Source organism: Symphalangus syndactylus, chromosome 12, assembly GCF_028878055.3.
Source record: "Symphalangus syndactylus isolate Jambi chromosome 12, NHGRI_mSymSyn1-v2.1_pri, whole genome shotgun sequence".
Classification (NCBI taxonomy): Eukaryota; Metazoa; Chordata; class Mammalia; order Primates; family Hylobatidae; genus Symphalangus; species Symphalangus syndactylus.
Window position 1 is genome coordinate 32,613,953 of NC_072441.2, and position 24,467 is coordinate 32,638,419.

The 24,467-nt window shown below is 36.6% G+C and overlaps 1 protein-coding gene across 1 annotated transcript in view; it reads left to right on the top strand.

Moving 5' to 3' along the window:
• PTGFR (prostaglandin F receptor) overlaps window positions 1-24,467 on the top strand; it is a 46,110-nt gene that overhangs the window by 1,209 nt on the left and 20,434 nt on the right. Inside the window, exon 2 of the mRNA XM_063624106.1 lies at window positions 485-1,354. Coding sequence (XP_063480176.1) covers window positions 557-1,354 — 798 coding nt within the window. The 5' untranslated portion in view covers window positions 485-556. The remainder of the gene's footprint in view (window positions 1-484; window positions 1,355-24,467) is intronic.

The window sequence follows — 24,467 nt, forward strand, 5'->3', positions numbered from 1 at the left end:
GTTTGGAGATTGTTATGTCTGCCTGACAAGCAGGTCATTCAACTGAGGAATAATCTGCAGTTTGGGGACAAAGCCCACCAGAGGAAAGAGCAGACACTTTAAAACGTCTCTCTCTCTTTTTTAATAGACTTAGGATTTTAAAAACCTTATTGGGTTTAAATCTAATCTTGGTAGCGATTTTGTAAAACTTGAAAATTTTAAGGTGTCAGTGACGTGTCAGGGGGACATTCAGGAGGAGGAAGAAGTGCTTATTTGCAGAGGGGCCACAGAAGTTAACCAAGGGGTCTCAATTTCGACAGCTTCTTCACCTTGAAAATGAAATGTGGAACCGCAGGCAGATATGAGCTGCTTTCAGTATGATGCAACCTTGCTTATGATAGGCCAGATAAAACCCATCCCACCACAGGATGCTGGGGCACGTCAGTCATAAACCTCAGATGAGCAGTAATGTGGTGTTCATAATTCCTCTCCCTTTATCCTACAGATGTCTGGACTGCAAGCTTGCACAGTTTTGAGAGGGAGATGACTTGAGTGGTTGGCTTTTATCTCCACAACAATGTCCATGAACAATTCCAAACAGCCAGTGTCTCCTGCGGCTGGGCTTCTTTCAAACACAACCTGCCAGACGGAAAACCGGCTTTCCGTATTTTTTTCAGTAATCTTCATGACAGTGGGAATCTTGTCAAACAGCCTTGCTATCGCCATTCTCATGAAGGCATATCAGAGATTTAGACAGAAGTCCAAGGCATCGTTTCTGCTTTTGGCCAGTGGCCTGGTAATCACCGACTTCTTTGGCCATCTCATCAATGGAGCCATAGCAGTATTTGTATATGCTTCTGATAAAGACTGGATCCGCTTTGACCAATCAAATGTCCTTTGCAGTATTTTTGGTATCTGCATGGTGTTTTCTGGTCTGTGCCCACTTCTTCTAGGCAGTGTGATGGCCATTGAACGGTGTATTGGAGTCACAAAACCAATATTTCATTCTACGAAAATTACATCCAAACATGTGAAAATGATGTTAAGTGGTGTGTGCTTGTTTGCTGTTTTTATAGCTTTGCTGCCCATCCTTGGACATCGAGACTATAAAATTCAGGCGTCGAGGACCTGGTGTTTCTACAACACGGAAGACATCAAAGACTGGGAAGATAGATTTTATCTTCTACTTTTTTCTTTTCTGGGGCTCTTAGCCCTTGGTGTTTCATTGTTGTGCAATGCAATCACGGGAATTACACTTTTAAGAGTTAAATTTAAAAGTCAACAGCACAGACAAGGCAGATCTCATCATTTGGAAATGGTGATCCAGCTCCTGGCGATAATGTGTGTCTCCTGTATTTGTTGGAGCCCATTTCTGGTAAGAGCCTGAAGTTTTGACTTCTGCTTTCTTGGGTTAATCCATGTTCAATTCAAGGTTATCTGGAAGTTCAGTCTTTTAAATGCTGAGAATGACCCCTACTCAAAATTTAGTTCAGCACTCAGCTCTGGCTTAGAATTACATGACATATGACACATATGGTTACTTTCCCACAAGCCCTGAAGTGAAAGAAATGTGTTGTTAAACAATTCCAACCATAGTGTTAGCTACTTGCAAAGCAGTGTAGTTCTAACAGAAGCTGCATATTTTTAACATACTGAATATGATTATTCTAAAATATGAACAAAATGACCAACTATAAAACAACATTTGAACAGATTGCAGTAAGTCTTGATAGAAAGTCACATGAACTTTTAACTTGTAAACGGCATATTAGCTACTGGGTTCTCCAAAGCAGGTAATGACCAGAACTGCAAAGCATGGTGCTGAACTGAGGTGGCTGGATAGTTCAGGTGTACTGCATGGATAGTTCAAGTGAAGAAATCAGTAATTCACCAGCTCAGGAAAAATGCCATTAGTCCAGGGAGAGGTACGTTTGGCAGGAAGGCCAGAGATTCCTCACTTTTTGTTTCATTCATTTAACATTTTAATTTAACCAGCATCTATATGTGATAGCTTGATAGTTTAATTTGGAAATGAAAGCTAAAGTGAAGCTATTAGAAACAAACATAAATCATGTCACTTTCCAGATAGAAGACAAAAATCATATTTATGATAAAGTATGACCTTAACTCCTTCTAATATCTTGCTTTATAATGTAAGAAGTGACAACATGCCATGAAAGAAAACAAAAACAAAAACAAAAAAAACCCTTCTGTAGGGAGCAAGTGACAGCAAAGATTTTCTTTTTTCCCTCGTCTGTAACAATGGGGAAGTGGGAGGGCATCCAGAGATAGCAATCCAGGTGGGATGGAAGTAAGGCAAAGGTAGAGGTAAGACAAAGGTAGTGGTCGTACCTTACCCGGTAGAATGAAGGTGCTTGTTACTAATGCAGTTTTCCTAGGCTGCAAACAGGCTCATTGCCCAAGAATTGTTGCTAGTGCAGGTTTTTTTGTTTGTTTGTTTGTTTGAGACGGAGGCTCGCTCTGTCACCCAGGCTGGAATGCAGTGGTACGATCTCGGCTTACTGCAACCTCCGCCTCCCGGGTTCAAGCAATTCTCCTGTCTCAGCCTCCTGAGTAGCTGGGATTACAGGCATGTGCCGCCAAACCCAGCTAATTTTTGTATTTTTAGTAGAGACGGGTTTTCACCATGTTGGCCAGGCTAGTTTCAAACTCCTGACCTCGTAATCCTCCCGCCTCAGCCTCCCAAAGTGTTGGGATTACAGGCATGAGCCGCTGCGCCCGGCCCACTAGTGCAGTTTTAATTAACGATCCAGATGATTTTGATACACATAAAAGTTTGTGATAGCTGCTACTGCAGACAGATCCTGTGATAGAGTTTATTTTACAAAGGGAGTTCTACTTCTCTAATACTTGAAACATTTCTATTCATACTATTGCCACACAACCTGAATTTGGCTTCTTGAATGGTTAAGTCATTTAAATATTTTTTGTGTTGCTCCTGAGTTGCCCAGGTCATAGGAGTTCATCCAAGGGGAGAGTGGGTCTATCAATGGCAAGTCAACCTTTGGAGACCTGATAATCGTCAATTGAGGAGGCCTTGGGTGAACCCAGTTAGAGTCTGATCTGTGATTAAAGTATAGTTGCATGAATTGAATAACAGAAACCTTTTCTAACAACACTGGAACCACTTCATTGTTTATTTTTGAGGAGGTCAATGTATGTCACTCGACTAAAGAAGTTTCCTGAGTGTAATGGTTTTTATTTTTCTGTAGTTAAGCTTTGAAGTAAAGTAGCTTTTAAAACTAAAAAGTGAGTCTGAGTGAGTTGAAATGAATTTGGGGGTGGCGAAAGAAATACAAAGGAAGTGAGAAAAGAAGTGGCTAAAAATGTTTAAATAAACTTTTACAATGAAGGTTGTGTCTCTGGAGAATACCTCAAAACAGTGAAATAGTGAAGTGTTAATAAATGAGAGACATAATCCGGACAACTGAGGTAATCACTTGTATTTTGTTGTTTTTTCTGAGGCATCTTAAAAATTCTGTTTAGTTACTGCGTTTCTACTTTGAGGAATAGGAGTCATAGACTTACTCCTGCAAGACTATGGAAGGAAGCAAAATTTCAGACTCTTGGCATGGATATTTTGAATGTATGTTTTTTCCTAATTTCCATTCCTAGATTTTTGGTTGGTTTGGAATAAATATTACAATTTAATTCCTATTTTAAACATATTTTCTATTGGAAACAAAGTTTCATTTTTACAGAACATTTTCCGAGATCCACTTTCTCTTTAACTATGAATTATTGATATATCTGTGTCACCAACGTATCAATACTTCTAGCATGAAAATTATTTGTGTTAGATGGGTAGTGGATACACCACAGGTATTACTTAATGGGCTGATATTTTGAGTTGTTTTAAGCATTCTTTGCATTCCTGGCTTCTTTTATGGAGAGTTGAGTCTTCATGAAAATTTCTGACTGAAAGATTTTGTCAGAACTTTGGTGGTCTGGACACAAGTGCCTTGGGGATTAAGTTAGGGTCCTCAGACAGGTATAAACAACCTTATAAAAATACAGGCTTAAGAATCTCAGAATAACATCCAGTACTAATACTTCAGTTGAAAATTTTCTCTTTTTCTCTCTCACATATCTAGGAGGGTTTTAATAGATATTAATGACTGAGCCATCATTTTCCTGCCCAACTTGTATTTTAAAAGCTTCTGATTTTTAAAAATACCCCTGAAACCAAGCTTTTAGATTCCCATAGTTGTGCTGTAATAGTGACAGCTTCCAGGTCAATGACGTATTTCATACCATGTGCCTTTTCTCTCTGATTAAGTGTGAATTGTTGGATTTGTGTTTGAATGAACATCTGCACACACTCTTTGACCAGTGTTCACAGTCATTTTCAAGTCTCAAACTGGAATGAAGGTAGAGGTACATGCACTAAAAGGAGGAAAGGAGTAAGGTGTTTGTGCTTGACAGGAACTACTGCATCAAAACTTGTCAATAGTGGCATAATTTCTAAAATCATTGAAATGTATAAATTGAAATTTATATTTAAGTTTATGTCAAAGCTGATACTTTATTAATTTGTTGAGTTTTAATCAATACAAAGGTAAAATGATCATAATGTTTGAATTCTGTCTCATGTTAATAGACTCTATTTTACTTTTTTGAGTCGTTTTGGGTCTATAGAAAAATGAGTAGAAAGTAGAGAGAATTTACAAATACTCCCTCCCCCTCCCCCACCCCATCACCTTTATTATGAACATCTTGCTTTGTTGTGGCATATTTGTTACAATCGATGAGTCGACACTGCTATATTATTGTTAACTAAAGTTTGTAGTTTACATTAGGGCTATCTCTTTGTGTTGTACATTCTATGGGTTTTGAAAACATAGAATGACGTGTCCACCATTATAGTATCATGCAGAATTAAGGTTTTAAATTAAAACCTTTAATGTGTTTTATTTTTCCAAAAGGGGAAAATGTGCTTTCCTCCTCCTAGCAATTGAAATGTAGAAATGTAGTACAAACATAACATTTGTTTAAAATATAACTTGTTAATTACTTGAATTTTTATAATATCTGGGTTTCATAGTTTTAAACACAGTCAATTCATTCACATTCATTTAATTATAATGCTAACCAAAAAATACAGGAAACTACAACTGGCACTTATTATCTTACAGTTCCATTTAGCAACAAGTTAATTCTAAACATCTTTGAAAGTGAAAAAGCAATTATAAAATCGTCTCGTGTTCTTCCTAGTTGAATCACTTTTCCTTAATAAATAAAGCTTGAACACATTCTCCTGATGTCTCTATTGTGAAGGGGAAAAAAAGAGATTCACCAGCACTTTTGAGAAACATTTTCTCAATATTGTTTTGTTTATACTTTTATATGGGTAATGATTCTTTTCAACGCTCCACTTCTAGAATATGCAAGCCTAAAAGGAATTAATTATTAGTGCTATGCGTAGTTCACCTATTTGGCAGAGCAATAAATACTTGTTGACTGGTTGACTGTAACTTAAGTAGTATGAATGTCAAAAGATTGGAAATGATTGACCAGTATATGGATTCTGAGTTTTGTAGGTTAACAGCCAAGCAAACTCTGAAACCAAATGGTAATTTTAATCTGTTCCCTAATCACCAATGGTAGACTTAGGACGCTATTAAACTTCAGCTGTCTTTTACTGGAAGGCCGTATGTTTGTTTTACCTTCTCTTCAGGGATACGGAATAATTTTGAATGGGAAAGAGAAATATAAAATACATGAAAAGCAAAGTGATTTCTTATGTAGGTGAGTTTACCCAAGAAATGTGTTCTCTTGCAAATGTAGAGTTGGAGCTTGATTTTCCTAAGGTTACTCTTATGCTAATATTTCTAGTCAACATAGTTAAACATTGTTTGGTCACTAAGGTGTTTGTTAGATACAGATCAAAGAACTGGGTGGCTAATTGAACTTTGACTGAAATTACTAAAGGTATTGGCTTCATAATGACCAGGTCTTAAAGGGCTAATGACAAATGATGGAGTAACATGACATCATAGCACATTTTGACTATTAGTGAAGATTATTTTCTTTGAAAGGCTGAGCCCCATCATCATATTTAAGAATGGTGTAATGGAAATCTATGTATATGTCTTGAGCACTTGCCTCAATACCCAGAGGATGGTGAGTGGATGTACGTTTATATATTTTAAGTGAAGAGATAATGTGGAAAATTGCACAGGTACAATATAAATGTGTACATATATATGTAGTGTGTATATATATTGTTTATGTATGTAGGTACATACATAAAAGTGTAGATGTGTACATACATACCTGTGTGTGTATGTATATATACAAATACACACATAAATGTTAAATTATTTCCCCAATTTAAAAAATAACCAATCGCCATTGGATCAAATAAGAGAGATTCTAGCGGTTGGCGTAGCTGTCAGATACTGTGTTCACTGCTTGGGTGATATTAGAAGCCTAAACTTCAGCATCGTGCAATATACCCATGCAACAAACCTGTACATGTATCCCCTGACTGCAAAAACAAACAAACAAACAAACAAACAAACAAACAAACAAACAAAATGGACTGTTCTATAGTCTTATATTAGGTCTTGGAATATTAGCTCTTTCAGGTTTACTCTTGGATTTCTGCTGATTTCAGAGGCAATATTTTCATAAATTGTTTTAGCTAGTTTTCTTTGTGAAGCGGGAGTGTCCCTCTGTTTGGAACATGGAAGCAGCAGTGAGGTTGTCCGGATACAGGACTGATGACACCTGGGTTCTACTCCTGCGAAGTTTGTAACTTAGACCTAAACAACTCAGAATTCGTATCTAGCAGAAAAGACATATTTTAGAGATACGTTAATGTAGTTTAATCGTGGGAATCCAGGCGGCTTTCTCACATTGGGGAAGGCATGAAGTAAGTGCCATGGGGTGAATGACCAACCATAGCTAGCAGAGGGGCTGCTCTGAGAGATCAGGGAGCACGTTCCTGTCCCCGAGCCTTGGTGTTCTCCTGCCTGGAACACTCTCCTCTTGACATCCATGTGACTCTCTCCCTCTTTCTTCTCTGTTCTCTCAAATATCCCCTCCTCTATCTGGGCTATCTTAAAAAGTTCCTGTTCTCTTTTCCTCTCTTCCTTTCCTCTGCTTTATCTCCCTCATAGGACCTAGCAGGGTGTGATAACATAATACATATTTCTCTGTCTATCTGGTTGTTGATGGGCTTTTGCCCCTAGCACGTAAGCTCCTGAGGGAGGGGCCTTGCTGATTGTTCTGTGTTCAGCTCCTAGACCAGTGCCTGGCATATAGTTGGGGTCAGTAAGAGTCTGCCAAATGAATCTTATGTCAAGGAGGGCCCGGTTGTTGACTACCTCATTTCCACTTTGGATTAGCTCTGCTGAGGAGGTCAGGACCTGGTTGACAGCCCCTGGGAATACTCGTAGTACTTCGAATTGTGATTTGAGCTGGAGAGGTCTGAGAGGGAGAAATTCTGTGTTCAGGAGCTCCCTAAGAATGTAAGTTGGAAGTAATGTCCTGGAGAATCTTGGACTTTCTGAAGTTTGAATCCAGAATGAGAATTTAGGAAATCTGTCAGCATCTAGAAGAATTTCATGGACATATTAGGCTTGGTATTTTATTTTATGATATTACAATGATTTGTTTATATGTTTTCTCTGTTATTCCAAATGGTGCTTGGTGGCTTTACTCTACATTATTAGTTTATGTTTTAATTTCAAATATAATGAGCCATTAATCAATGTTTGTTGAATGAATAAGATAATGAATCAAGTATTGAATGGGAAGTATCAAAGGCAAAGGAAAATGTTAGGTAATAGAAATTTGTATTAATTTCACCCCAAAGTCTTTAACACTGATGTTTTCTCTACAGCCATACATTTTTTTCATAATGTGTTTATTTTTTATTGGTATTTTATCTCTCACAGAATCATGTCAGGGGACAAGAGGAGAACTTACTTTGAGTAAAGATCTCCAGATATTGCATGTTCCTTGTCATAAAATGAAAGCTCTATGGTAAATGTGGAAATTTGTCTGAAATAGGCTTGCTTACACTGTGTCTTTACCAGCTGATTAAGTGAATGTATATGCTTTAATTTGTACTGTTATCAGACTAAAAGATTAGGTAGGTTTTATATTCACAGAGGATTAATTCTCAAAAAAATCTGACAGATCTTTTTAGTGGACACTGCGGTCCTCCTCCCAGATCTTCCTTTTCTCAAGGGAATTTCCTTTAGCTGAAAGTAGCTGCTTTGTCCAAGGTTGTGTCCCTGTCTCTTGGAGTCAGTCTATGTGCAGTGACTGGTGGATGTGGGGTGACAGGGAACTTGTTCCTTTGCCTTGTTGGGATATTTCCGAAGGTCCATTCATGCTTCAGGGCTTGCTGAGGTGTCTGTTGAGGAGTCTCCTTGCGACTGCATTGCAGCCCCTCTCCTACCCAATCCTGCTTCCTTGTCCACTTCACTCTCTCTCTGGAAATCTTCCTGCGTGCAGATCTCTGCCCCAAAGTCTATTGCCTCCAGAGTCTACCTTAGGACAATCTTCCAGAAGTTTATTTGTTCATGTGCTATCTGCATATAAAGTGCATTACACATTGGTTTATAGTATTATTTGATAAATATATGAGCTATGTGTAGGCTATGTATATGGAATTGAGCTCATTTAAGTATAAAACTATCTCCCTCCATAGAAGTGTATGGTGTAAAATTGGCAAATGTCAATCCATTTTTAAAAGACATTGCTAGGATGAGAATTTACTCAAGAATTTGTTGCTTTGGATGAGCACAGTGATCTGGAATACTTTGTTATTTTAAATTTATTTACTCTTAGAAAAACATGACCTTTTTTTTTTTTTTTAAGAAGAAAGACTTATAAAAATGCCCAAAGATATCGTAGACATTGAGACGACACTTACAAAACATTACTTGAATGACTTAAGTGTAAACGAATCAGAAACATGTGTATTAAATTTATACCCTCAAGGATATAAAAATCTCCTGGCTTAAAGGGTTTTGGGCTTTTCACTAAGCTCCAAAACATTTGAAGAACAATTCAAGATGTTGATGTGTCCCAAAGCTCTCTGGGTTGCCAATTTTAGCTTTATTTGCTTAAGACTTATCTTTATAGGAAGTATATAAAATGTATTCCATTCATATTTGTTTTGGAAGGCATATAGAGCCACCCCAATTTAACCTGATACATCAGTGTCATTTATCTGTACTCAGCGAGGACTTCATCCAATAGGATAAATCTGTCTTGTGATACTTGTAAATATGCCTTTCAGAGCTTGTGTAAACCTGTCTCCTGTCTGTCCTCTTTTCTGGGTGTAACGCAGCTAATGCCATAGAAGAGTGAATACAACTGTGGTTTTACATAGGCAGGGAGGTATTTTTTTCTCACTTCTCCTCAGCTATTGTATCCCAAATGAAATTCAGACTGTGGAATGCTGAAATGGAGTGTGGCTGTGGTGTGACGGTGAAGGAGACAGAGAAAATTGGATTATGCAAAATGAATTATTTTAGCTTTTTGTGCATAGTCCCAAGTCAAGGCTTCCTTTGAGAGTAGTGTAGTTATTCAGAGTATAGGCGGGGAACATGAATCTCAGCCTCACCACTCCTTAGCTGTGACCTTAGAGTTACTCTAAGACAATTGTGCATATCCGTGATTATAATAATCGTAAACTCAGATGTACTATCAGATTAAATAATTTGACTTCCCTAAAATCTCATCACAGAGTGATCGGCACATAGTAAATGTACAACAAAATCCAAAAATACTCAAAAAGTTTATTGGTATTAATGCTGCCCACCATCCCAATGAAAAATAATCATCTATGTTTAGTTCAGATATTTTCCATTTTCTCTTCCATTAAGAAGGATTGGTTGCAGTAGAAAGGAAGAGAGAAGAAGCTCACAGCTTCAGAAAACTTGAACGTTTCTACTCCAAGTTTCAAATTATAGGTCCTTATTTCACTATCTCATCAAAAGTAGGCCGGGCGCGGTGGCTCACGCTTGTAATCCCAGCACTTTGGGAGGCCGAGGCGGGCGGATCACGAGGTCAGGAGATCGAGACCACGGTGAAACCCCGTCTCTACTAAAAATACAAAAAAATTAGCCGGGCGTGGTGGCGGGCGCCTGTAGTCCCAGCTACTTGGAGAGGCTGAGGCAGGAGAATGGCGTGAACCCGGCAGGCGGAGCTTGCAGTGAGCCGAGATTGCGCCACTGCACTCCAGCCTGGGCGACAGAGCGAGACTCCGTCTTAAAAAAAAAAAAAAAAAAAAAAAAAAAGTAAAGATGTTGCTTGCTAATCTCCTAAATATTCTGATAATTTGTAAGGTATTAATTATTAGATCAGAGTTGTGAGTGGTACCAGGGAGTAAAGGATAAAGATCTTTCCTCAAGGAACTTATAATTTAGTTGAAGCAAAAGATGTAAGAAAAACAAACCTGCACATTGTGCACATGTACCCTAAAACCTAAAGTATAATAATAATAAAAAAAAGATGTAAGATATTAGCCTTTGAAGAAGCAATATAGTGTAGTGGTTTAAGAATCTGGGTTCAAGTCCTGTTTCTTTCACTTCCTGGCCATGTGTCTGTAGCCACTCTGTGCCTCTGTTTCCTCATAATTAAGTAGTAATAAAGCAAAGTAAAGTAAGTAAAATAAAGTGAAATAAGTAGTAATATTACCCACTTCATAGGGTGGTTGTGAGAATTAAATAATGTTTGTAAAGCACTTAAAATAGTGTTTGACATATAACAAGTACCATATGCTTCAGTTATTATACTATTCTCATTGTTGTTGCTGTTACTATTAAATAATAATGTTGCCCACTAATCATTTTCTCAATGAGATGATCAAAGACACTTTAAAATTATTAAATGGATAATGGGAATTATAAGAGGGATTTGTCACTTCTAATTTGGTGATCCAGAAGTAGTTATTTGTTTATTGATTTGACAAATATTTATTGGGCATCTAACATATGTCGGGCACTGTTCTAGATACTAGAATAATAATAATAACTGTAATTTAACTGTTCATAATGTCTATGGCCTTAAACAATAGTACTTATAAGATAAAAAGAGAAGAGATATGCAGGAAACTGAAATATAACGATCCTATCTTTTGTTACAACAGAATAGCAGGTATTTTATTATGAAAGTTTGTGGATGAGATTATTTGTGACAACTTATGAAAAGGAAAAAATTTCTCTGGGCTATCATTTACAAAGAAAAATTACTGGAAATAAATGTAATCGAAAGTCAATTAATGTAAGCTGTAAGAACCAATGAGAAAATAATGCATATAATTCCCAGAGATACAGAAGTGTGAAAACGAGAAGAGAAACTCTTTAGTATTTGGGTCAGGGTTTAACAGGATTAGAATACAGCAGGTTATAATAAGTTAATATTAAAATAAAAATTTTCAAGTAATAAAATATGAGTAGAAAAATTAAGTCAGATAATAAAAATTTAATAATTCATATTAGTATTTTATACTATCTTTTGATAAGGAAAGTGACTCAGGATGTAGAAGAGAAATAAATTTCGGGTGAAATGAAGCATTACAGAAGCTCCTAACACTTTCTAAGAATTCAAGGAAGTTTTAGAAATAAAGAAAAACAATTAAATTGCTGTGAATATGAGTAATAGAAAGAAAACAAAAAAGTTCATTTATGTTTTCATTTACTAATGAATAATTTACTCATTGATTTATTCTTTCAGCAGACTTTGCTGAGGAAACTGGTGGGTGTCTCTCCAGGTGCAGGGTAAAGGATAGAGACAGACATGACCTGGGAAAATATTCCTGAGACAAATTCAAAGACTCACGCTTTCTATCTCCTTCATTTTGTCTGTGACCTTGCATTCTGTTCTCCAAACTCCACATGCTCCCTCTGCCTACTTTTTCCACTTTTACTGTGGAGTAAATATAGCTATTTATATTTTTCTGGCTTTGCTTTGGAGCAGGTCAGGGAGGTAATGGCTCAATAATACTGAAGGAACCTCTGATCACAAAGGTGAATTAGTAAGTACTAAATACACAGCAAGAACATTGTTGTAGCATCAGTGGCAGCAATATTGGTTGTTTTTGTTATTACATATTCCTTTATTTTGCTTCTTGCATTTATGACCGTGGCTGTGGACCAGAAAATAGAAGGAAAAATAAAAGTCACATGAGTGAAGGAGAAACAGAATGCAAGGGTGAAAACAAGGCAATTAGGGCAGCAGAAAGCTGGTGGTATGAGGGTGAAGAGAGGCACTCTCATGTTTTGGGAACTCTGTTGGAAAGATGAGAACTTCTTTTATTTTCACAGACATCTTCTCCTTTATTGAGGAATATTAAATTTCGTGTATTATATTCTCCAAGCTATTTGAAAAAAATATAGTATTTTCTTTAGCTATAAAATTTTATTGTAAAAAATTATAACAAACTATACATTAAGTTTTTTTTTTAAATCTTCCAAATCCCACTATCCAAAGATAACTACTGTTAGTATTCTGAGTGCATCTATCCTTTTACCTAGCTAATGGGGAAAATACATTATTTTAATTCTTTGATTAATAGTTAAACATTTTTTATTACAGTTGTTGGGCATTATCCCTTTTGGGAATGTGCAGGTATTTGTATTTTTCTAAATGATTTTCGAGAACTCTTTGGATAGCAAAGAACAGATAATTCTGATATATAAAAATACTTATAAAATAAATTGTTATAAAAGCAGTTGTTTTTCCAGGTTTATTGTTTGCCTTTTAATTCAGTATTTGAGTTTACAAAAGTAGTGAATTAATAATTTCCTTTGTGGTCACTGCTTTGTTTCATGTTTAAAAAATGCTTTTCTCAGGCTGAGATGATATCAGAATTTGTCTCTTTTTTTCTTCTAGCAATTTTCCCCATTCATCATTTGTATTTATGTTTTTAATACATTTATGACTTATTTTGGTTTAATTTACAAGTTAATCGTCTGAATTTTCTATTGAATGGTCAGCCAGTTGTCCTCAAATTATTTATTGAATGCTCTTCCTGCAACCTGTTTTAAATTCCTACCTTTATTGTATATAACATTCTAACATGTGCTTGGATATTTTTGGATCCTTTATCTTACCCTATTGATCTTTATGTACAATTAGTATTAGCTTTATGTACAATTATCATCTTTATATTTTATTTAGACTTGGGTACAATTTATCAATTTTAATATAGAGTGTTTCTTATCTTGATCACAATCTATCTTATCAAAGTCATGTTTTGAATAAAAATTTTGTAATTTTCCTCATAATAGTGAGGCAAATTAGTTGCATTAGTTTTATAGCACTTTTATTCTAACTTTTTTTTTTTTTTTTTTGAGATGGAGTTTTGCTCTTGTTGTCCAGGCTGGAGTGCAGTGACGTGACCTTGGCTCACTGCAACCTCTGCTTCCCAGGTTCAAGTGATTCTCCTGCCTCAGCCTCCTGAGTAGCTGGGATTACAGGCACCCACCACCACACCTGGCTAATTTTTGTATTTTTAGTAGAGATGAGGTTTCACCACGTTGGCCAGGCTGGTCTCAAACCTCTGACCTCAGGTGATCCACCCACCTCGGCCCCCCAAAGTGCTGGGATTACAGGCATGAGCCACTGCACCTGGCCTATTCTAACTTTTTAAAATTTTTGTTTCTACTGTAAATATAATCATTACTTTCTTTTACATATACAAGTATATAAGAAAGCACTGATCTTGATACATTTGTTATTTATTGTGGGAAAATTTACATAATATAACATTTACCATTTTAAACATTTTAAAGTGTACAATTCCTGACACTTGGTACATTCACAATGTTGTGCAGCTGTCACCACTATCTTGTACAGAACATTTTTTTATCACCAAAAGAAAACCCTATATCCATCAGTAGTCACTCCCCACACCCCAAAGTCCGTGGCAACCACTAATTTCTCTCTTTCTGGATTTGTTTATTATGGTTATTTTGCATAAACGGAATCTTACAATATGTCACCTTTTGTGTCTGGCTTCTTTCGGTTAGCATAAGGTTTTCAAGGTTCATCTACATCTATACTGAGCAAAATCAGTACATCTTTCCTTTTTGTAGCTGAATAAATTCATTTGTATCAATATACCACATTTTGTTTATCTTTTCAGAAGTCAATGAACATTTGGGCTATTTCCATCTTTTGGCTATTGTGAATAATAATGCTACTATGAACATTTGTGTATAAGTTTTTGAACATCTGTTTACAATTCTTTTGGGTATATAACTAAGAGTGGAATTGTTGGTAATATAGTAATTCTGTTTAACTTCTTGAGAAACCACCAAACCTTTTCACGTGTCCCAATTATTCTACAGTTTTTGCCAACACTTTTTATTTTCTCTTTTTATTTATATTTATATTTTATTATAATGGCTTTAGTGGGTGTCATGGTAACTCATTGTAGTTTGAATTACATTTTCTTAATGTTGAGCATCTTTTAATGTGCTTGTTGGCTATTTGTATATATTTTTGGAAAAAATCTTTTATTTTTATTTTTGTGTGTAAAAAAGTTATATTGCTCTGTAATTTCCCTGTTTTATTTTATTCTTTTACTTTTAATATTAGAATTATTCCAGTTTTAAAAACCAGTAGGGAAATTCTTATTTTTCCAGGTCTAGAATAATTTAAGTAATTTGGCTGTTAGTTGCTTTATGATGATTTGACATTATTTCAGCACTTTTTTTTTTTGACAGTTTTAGTTTTATTCCTAGTGATTGGTTTGTTTGATTTGTATATCTTTTTCTATTTTTAATAAGTAAATTTTCAGTAAAAATTTGCTACTAAATGTATACTCTCAAGGATACTGAGTATATTCTAATAAAATATAGTAACCTAATAAATATAATAGTATATTTGAATAAGATATAATATCTTAATATTCTAAGAATATAAAGGTTTTTTGGGCTAATTCCAGCATTTCTGTATCCTGGAGTCAGTCTCTGTTGGTTCTGTTTTCTTTTGAGAGCAAGTCACAGTTTCCTGTTTCTTTGTTTACTGAACATTATTGAATTGTATCTTGGGCATTGTGAATGTTATGTTAGAGAGACTCTGCATTCTGTTGTATTCCTCTGAAGAGTGTTAATATTTCTGTTTTAACAGGAAATGAACTGGACCAGACTCAAACTGCAAACAGCAGCTCAAATACCAGTTAAATTATTTTATCCTTAACTAGGTTACATGGAATCTACCCTAAACATGCATGGTTCAAAGGTCAGCCCAAGATTTGGTCAGAATTTATATATAATATTTGGAGCTTCCCCTCTCTGGCTCTTTTGTTTCCAGGAGAACTCTGTCCTCTGGTTCTTCTGGCTGGAAAGACTGTGGGTTTAGTATTAGAGTTTAGCTACTCTGCACGGCACAGACTGGGGTATGTTTTCAGACCAGAAACTATGGAATAGGAAACTCATCCTTTTTCCCAGAGAATAATTGATTATTCTCTAGAATTTGCCTGCTTTTTGTTATTCTCCAGTGTCTTCAGGCAGTGTGTTTGTTTTTGTTTTTGGCACAGAGTTTGTAGCTGTTGAGTGAAGCTTGGTTCCATAGGAGCTTATTTGGCCATACTGGAATGAAATACCACATTTAGATGTTAGATTTGAATTGTTATTTTTTAGAAAAGTTCATGCCTCTCCATTTTCTAAAATTATTTTTGACATTTTTGGAAGTTCCATAGGGATATAGACTATGTCTGCTTCGCTCATCATTGTATTTGCAGAGCCTAACACAGGACATGTCACACAGTGAGTATTCAAGAAAATTTGTAAAATGTTGAATAAAATAAGTTTCATAACCATACTATAAACAATTGAAAAATTATGTAGAATTTGATTGACATTTTGTTTTATTGGCTTTGTTACTGCTGCAATTTCCTTTTGATCATATTGCCTCCATTCTAATGTTTGGTATTTTGATTGATTTCTAGATTGCTGAAGTATGAAATTAGACTCTTAATGTGAAGAATAAGGATGAGGCTTGCCTTCAAACTAGAATGTTTGAAAATGTACTTATCTTGGTCAATAGTTTTGCTGGTTATTGAGTTGTTATATCAAAATTATTTTCCCTTAAAGGCCTTGCTGACTGTATTCTATTTTGTTTTCTTCATTTACTTCTATAAAGAAGGAGTTTGAAACCAATTTAAGTCTTTTCCTTCCTGTGTAGTTACTTATAGGATTATCTTTGGAATTTGTTTCAGTGTGGGAATACTTTTGTTACATTTTGCTTATACTCAGGATACTTTTTTAACCTGATTTTTTTTAACCTCACAGAAATGTTCTATTTTCTTTTTTTCTGTTTGTGCTTCTGGCTACTTTGTTTTTTCCTTGTGAAATACTTATTACAAATATATCAGAGCTTCTTGATTTATTATTCATAATACTTATCTTTTCATGCATCATATGTATATTTTTATTCTTTTCCACAAAAATTGCCTAGACAGATTTGGTATTCTGTTTTTATTGCATCCTTTATATTTTGAAATTCAGTAATACTATTTTTCCTTTGGTATGTGGCTGGAAACTTCATGGTTTTGCTGAACAGTTTCTATTCATGAGTATTACTGTAGTCCAAAGTTACCTGAGGCACTGCTCTCTTTTGAATCATCATGCCCTTCATTAGGAGTGTAGAGCTGTCACGACCCCCTTTACTGCTCCAAGTACAGCCTAGGAATGAATGTCACTGTCCCCATAGTAAGTGCCAGCTCCCTGCTGTGCACCTCAGAGAAATTTGTATGGTTCAAACTCTCCCCTGACCTCTATCTCTGATCCACTCACAACAGTCCGGCCTGCCTTTTCCAGCATTGGTGGGTATATGTGGTGTTTCTAACTGAGTTGTTCCCATGGGAATTTGGTCAGGAAGAAGGCAAAATGTAAAGGTAAAATCACCTTCTTAACCCAGAGGGGTCATTGTTACTTTAAAATGTGTATTTCTCATAATATTCTGTATAAATTATAAAGGCAAGCCTTAAAGTGGAAAATTAATCTAGAATATAATTTTTCTCATTTTAGTCATTTTGGCTACAAGATACTGATATGAATGTTACAGTCAATTCTTTTTACTGAGGTGATTTTCAAAATTGAATTAGTGAGATGTGTGGGTATTTTGGTATGGTCTAAGGAACTTTTAGTGCCATTCTTATTAGTGGAATATAGACCATCATGTTCGAACAGACCAAACAGAGATTTTCTTTCATTCTGTCTCATGCTTGCAGTGCCTCTTGGTTGGACTCCAGAATTCTGACATTAAACAAATTTTAATGTGGAGAGTAACTTTACTACTTACATTCTCCCGCCTGTATTCTGGTAGCGGTTTCAGTTCTGCTAAATCAGAAAGGAATCAGTGGATGGAAGAGTATAGCTAAATTTCCACTATAGAAGGTAGGCCCATTCTGCCCAGCACCAGGAATAGGATGCTGACAATGGTGGTCATCAACGCCTGTAATTGGCCTATCCCTCATCCAGACCAGTCTAGTTGTGGTTTGGAATTGCTCAGTACCTGTGCATTAAGAAGAAACTTCTGAGAATATTTCTCCGACCTAGCATATCCTTTCTGTCCGCTTCTATTAGAAATGCATCTTTTGGGGAAATGCTGGACTAGAATTGCATATAAAGAACAGTATGAGTGCTGTCTTGTTTCTTATTTCCTAGTATAAAAGTTTATTTCCAAATTTCAACAAAAAGTAGCGACTGATGTCTGTATCGTTATTCTTGTATTCATTGTGGTGAAAAGATAGTTTCTGATACATCTTAATTTTTAAATGTTTCTATAATGGTGGCTTTTTTTGTTACTGAAATCTAGCTTTCCTGGATAGCAGAGAAGACAGCAATCTATCTAGCAGTAATTTCCATTGTGTGCTATTGACTTTCTGCTAGTTGCCCAGTTTAGATTGTCTGTATAAACTAAATGGTCATAATATAAAAGCTAGCCTGCTTATTCATATGGTTTTACATTTATATGGATTTACACATCATTGATTTAGCAAGCCATTTTATGTTTGGTGGTAAAGGTGACTGAATGACCTGTTTTACGTATATCAACACTCTCATCTTAAACACCTCCCTCAGGTATGAATTGACATTAGAATGTAACCACAGCATTGGTGCCACTTTTCTCTTGGACTTCTTGGGTTGTTTTACATGGTTGCTAAAAATTCAAACTTAAGATGTGGAAGTGGCTTTGGAACTGTGAAACAGGCAGAGGTTGGAAGAGTTTGGAGGGCTCAGAAGAACACAGGAAGATGAGGGAAAGTTAGAAACTTCTTAGAGACTGATTACATGGTTGTGACCAAAATGCTGATGGAAATATGGACAAACAAGGACAAGCTGACGAAGTTTCAGATGGAAATGAGGAAGTTAATGGGAGCTGGTGTGTAAGTCATCCATGTTATGCCCTAGCAAATAACTTGGCTGCATTGTGTTTATGACCCAGGGATCTGTGGAAATTTGAGTTTAAGAGTGATGGCCTAGGGTATCTGGCAGAAGAAATCTCTAAGCAGCAAAGCATTTAAGAAATGGCGTGGCTACTTCTAACAACTTATGATCAGATAGAGAAGCAAAGGAATGACTTAAAGTTGGAAATTATATTTAAATGGGAAGCAGAGTGTAAAAGTTTGGAAAATTTGCAGTTTAGTCCTCTGGTAGAGAAAGAATCCAAGCAGTCTGTGGAGCAATCACTTGCTAGAGATATTAGCATGATTAAAAAGTAGCCATGTGCTAATATTCAAGACAATGGAAGAAAGGCCTGAAAGCCATTTCAGAAGTCTTTGAGGCAGCCCCTCGCATCACAGGCCCAGAGACCTAGGAGGACCTCCACAGCCATGCAATGCTGTTTCCCATATCCAGGGTGCCCTGGCTCCACCTGTGGCTCAAAGGGCCTCAGGCAGATCTTGGGCTGCCACTGCCAAGTGTGCAAGCCTATGGCCTTAGCATCTTCCATATGGTGTTAAGCCTGTAGGCACACAGAATGCAAAAGTGAAGGAGGTTTGGTGGCTTCTGCCTAGATTTTAGAGGATGTAAGGGGATGGCTGGATCCACAGGCAGAAGCCCCAAGAGATTCTCTTCTTGGGTATTGCAGAGGGAAAATTTTGAATTGGAGCTCCCACACAGAGTCCACAGAGAGGCACTGCCTAGTGGAGCTGTGGGAAGGGGGCCACCATCCTCTAGACCCCAGAATGGTACAGCCACTGTTTGCTTGCACCCCGTGGCTGAAAATGCCACAGGCTCTCAACTCCAACCTGTGTGAGCAGCCACGGTGGCTGCATCTTGCAAAGCCACAGGGGTGGATTTTTCCCCTTGGGAGCTCACTCCTTGCATCAGTGTACTCTGGATGCAGGATGTGGAGTTAAGGGAGATTGATTTAGGAGCTTTAAGATTTAATGACTGGGCCGGGCGCGGTGGCTCACGCTTGTAATCCCAGCACTTTGGGAGGCCGAGGCGGGCAGATCACGAGGTCAGGAGATCGAGACCATGGTGAAACCCCGTCTCTACTAAAAATACAAAAAATTAGCCTGGCGTGGTGGCGGGCGCCTGTAGTCCCAGCTACTCGGAGAGGCTGAGGCAGGAGAATGGCGTGAACCCAGGAGGTGGAGCTTGCAGTGAGCCGAGATGGCGCCACTGCACTCCAGCCTGGGTGACAGAGCAAGACTCTGTCTCAAAACAAAAAAAAAAACACATGCATAACTCCTACTATATGCCACACAAGACTATAAGTGCTTTACAGATGTTAACTCACTGAATCCTCATGACATTTTGTAGAACGTAGATTTCCTTAGATGTGGAAAATATTTATGACTATGTATGTTCAGAGGGTTTACCTAAGGGATGCAATCATATAACACAACATTATGAGCAGTTGCCCAACATTACTGGCCATATATTATATTTGAAATTTTAGTTAAAATTAAAATGTCTTCAGATTTAAGTCAATATTCATGGAGAAGAGCTCTGACATGAAGAAACACAAAGACGTTGAGATGGTCGTGATATGTAGAGAAAAGTAAACCTTAAAAGGAGGATTATTTTTGTACTCTGTTGTTATGCTGACACAGGACTGATTGAGAGCAATCTTTAAACAAATTTGCTAAACAAGGCTGCCTTTAATAATGTTTTGAAACTAATTTTTGCTTCTCTTCTCCCTTCCAGAGCATTGACAATGCGCTCAGCCTCATATCCTTTTCTGTCTCCAACCCAAATAGGTCTTAATTTATCTGAGTAAATTTTAGAATTGAAAATTTTAAAAATGGACAGCTATGTTAGTTGGCAATGAGTATTAAAAATAAACTAGATTTGTACAGAATTTTTTTTTCCTTTGAGAAGTCGTTTTTCTCTCCTATTCTGTCATTGAAAGGTTACAACCACATCCAGGGGAGAGAGAGGTCACTGCTGAGGGTTGCAAGGAACCAGTCTTCAGGCTTTGATTAAAATCAGAGGGTGCAAGAAGGAGCCAGTTCCAGAATGTTGATGACAACAAAACAAACTTTTGTCTTGAAAATGTGTTCATCTCTCACTGAGCAGCCTGTTTATCCTAAGTGTCTTGCAAAATCTGATGTGTTTTCTATGAGAACACTACTGTTTGCAGTCTTACCTAGGCATATTTGCAGCTGCAGGATACCATAGTTCTTCATTTTTAAAGAGCCAAAGATAAATGTCTTTAGTAAAAATTCACTATATGAAGGCACTTCAAATATTACCATAAATACCATACCAAGGCACTTAAAATATACCATAAAATGTACCATAATGAGTTTAGAAATACTCATTCAATTATTCAATAAAATTTTTTTTATCAGTGCCTTCCATGTGCAAGATACTGTTCTAGATGCTAGGGCTATGGTGTTGGCTGTGTTGCTGGACAAGGCAATATCCCTTCTCTTATGGGTTACAGTCTTCTGAAGGTGGTGGTCGAAGTGGGGTAAGGACGGTTTGGAAAGGGGTAGATAATAAGTAAAAAATAGATTTACAGGATGATTTCAAAGATTGATAAGTGCTGTGATTGTGGGTGGGAATGGGCCTATTTTAGATTAGATATTCAAGGACATCCTCACCATGAACTTAGTCCTGAGTGACAAAAAGGAGCCAGCCATGGGAAATTATTGGGGCAGGGTGGTTGAGCAGAGGGAAAATCCAGCACAAAAACCGAATAGCAGAGATGAGCTTCTTGTAATGAGGAACAAAGCAAAGGTCATTCACTGGAGCAAGGGGAGCATATATGAAAGTGGTAGAATTTGAGGACACAGAATAAGGTAGGAGTCAGATTGTCTAGGACTTTGGAAGCCATGGTGAGTTTCAATTAAAATTGTTTTGGAAGCCATTGGAAGGGTTTTTAACAAGGGAAAGGTGTGATCTAATGCATGATTTAAAAAGATCATTTTGGCTGCCTTATAGAGAATGGATTATAATGGAACAGAATATAGCAGAAAGTTTTATTTTGGAAAATTCTTTTGTTAGAAATTTCATTTAATGCATGAGTAACAAGTGATTACTTTTCTGGAATTTATATTAGGAAGTAAGGCAAATAATAAATTACTATTATGCCAAGATTAGTTTGTAAATAACAAAGAAAATGCTTTCAACCTAGATGACGGAGTGATAGGTGCAGCAAACCACCATGGCACATGTACACACCTATGTAACAAACCTGCACATTCTGCACATGTATCCCAAAACTTAAAGTAGAATAAATTAAAAAAAAGAAAATACTTTCAAAATAATTTTCCTTATGGCTTAAAACACAATTATGTTTTGTGGAAAAATTATAAAGGAAACATTTAGTTATATCTTTTTTTATTTTATTTTATTATTATTATACTTCAAGTTTTAGGGTACATGTGCACAATGTGCAGGTTTGTTACATATGTATCCATGTGCCATGTTGGTGTGCTGCACCCATTAACTCGTCATTTAGCATTAGGTGTATCTCCTAATGCTGTCCCTCCCCGCTCCCCCCACCCCACAACAGTCCCTGGAGTGTGATGTTCCCCTTCCTGTGTCCATGTATTCTCATTGTTCAATTCCCACCTATGAGTGAGAACATACGGTTATATCTTATCTATTCTACTTGGTTAATAATCTCAATATAACTTCTCTGTTGGTTTAGCAAAGAACATTTTGATAGACATTCATTTGGCTGAGAATATAGTTATGTATCTACATTTTTCTTTTTCTGAGGTGGAGTTGTCTGTTTTTATTACTCTTTTATTATTTCTTTTTGGCTTTGGTTTTGCACAGCTTTATACACACAAAAAATTAGGCAACTCCATGTTTTAGTTACAAATTGTTCTATTTCTTGACCCTAGAGAATCAGTTTTGAAGTGCCCTAGTAATTACTTTAATACAAAAGAGAAAGTTTCCACCACTACAGCATTTGTCATTACAGTATAAAAGACACACACACACACACACACACACACACACGCATTTATAGCAGAGCATGTATTGCATGTTAGATAGACCATGAACTAGGAATTTAGACACCCCTTATTTGGGGTTCAGTTAGGGTTTAATTCTAGAATTAAAAAAATCATTTTTTTCGTAATTGATTTTAATATCACAGCTCCCATCATTTCAAATGTGTAAAACATGAGCAGGGATTATCATTTTATTTTGCAGAGCTTTTCTATAAGGCCTTAAAATATTTAGAAAACTGAGTACCCTGCAGAAGCAAATCTTTCTCGGGAGTAAAAGAGACAGCCCCACTGTAGCTAACCTCAGTGAATTCTGACTTGTCTTGAGTAAGGTGCTTAACTACTGTTCGGCTTCTGTTACTGGGAAGAAAGGATCAGTATTCATTCCCAGTTGAATAGAATTCCTTGACTTGGGAAACTGTTTAGGTTTCCTAATTTGGCCCTGAAATCGCCTATCAAATATTTATAAGGCACTTACTATATGCAAAGATACCTTGATTTTTGTCTCTATCAATAAGCATCTTCATCAGTGGCTACTCCACAATATGTGACTACACTGAAACCATCTCTGAGAGTGAAAAGCTTATCTCCCAAGTCTATACTTGAACCTCTCCTCCTAATTAAATAAGTTCATATAGCCTATTGTAGCGTGCAGAAATTTCTCACTACCTGAGTTTGAACATAGTAGCCACGTGTCCTTTGGCAAATTATTAAGGATATTTGTGAGCTTCAGTAAAATATAGATATTAGATAACAGATAATAACCTCTGTAAAATATAGATAATATTTTTGACTCTATCACTGATTTAATCAGGTAACCTTAGTTTTCACATAGTATCTGGTAAGCATCCAATGAAAGGTGCCGTGTGATTGTTACTGTTACTGTTACGGCCGTGATTCCATTTGGTACCCTAGTAAAACTCAATAGTAACGTATGAAAACGTTCAGTGAGTGCCTATCACGGGCCCGTGCACATGTGCTACAGGGGATACAAACATGACTAAAATGGGATACTAACCTCAAAGGAATTTGTAGTTTGTTTGGGGAGGCATGAACAGAACCAGTTTTGTTACAAAAGAATCCTGTGAACAAGTGCCCATGGCCTTCCAAGGAACAGCTTTGCTAAGAAACTTCATTTATGTTTAATCTATGCCAAGCAACTAAAAGAGTTCTGGACCAAAGGGCTCCTGAGTTCATATATATTGTGGTGTCTGGTGGTCTCTGGGCTTAGTGGAGTAGGTTCTTACCTACCGGTTATGAGAGTGGATTCTCTTCTAAAATTGCAACTCTTCTCTTTTGACTTAATTGTTGATTTATAAATTCCTTTTTTCTTTTTTCCGTGGGTTAAATTATCTCATCTTTTCTTCACACTGATTTCTTTTCCATAAACTTGTAGTAAATGTCATTTCAGGTTTATACCACTCCCTTTCTTTTCATGCTGTGCTTCCTAACATGAATGTGTTTAATAAGGTCAGTTCTCCTCTAAGATGCCAACCAGACACCATTACCTTTTGGGATTTTGGGTTTGTGCCATTCTGAGATAGGGGGTTTTGGATCTTGTGTCTTTCACTGGTTAAACAACCAGAGAAATCTGAAAGTTAGTTCAGCCCATCTTCCTTATGAAACAATTTACCTGAATACAAATACATACTTGTTGAACGTATGTATTTATCTCCTCATATTTCTTTAAAAAGTTGTGTTCTTTTAAGTGAGGCCATTTTTGTGGTATTATTTGCGAAACCTCTTAAGAATACAATATCTTCCGTATAACCACAGAGGATGGGTTTGGCTTTCTGGCATTGGAAATAATACCACAAAACTTGGTAGCTTAATGGAAAAAACAAGATAATTTATATACTGGAAAGAGAATAGTGGAAATGGAGCTGCAGTTTTACAGCAGTGTAATGAAGACATTTCTGGAGCTTTTGCTGACAATCTCCTAAGAGCAGAAGGACAGTCTTTGGGGGTCATTTTCAGATCTGCTCTTGGGATGACTTAGACCTTTCTTAGTTATATGAGTGAGTCATTAGTATAATTTGGTGATGATTTGCCGTCAGTTTGGGATTGATCA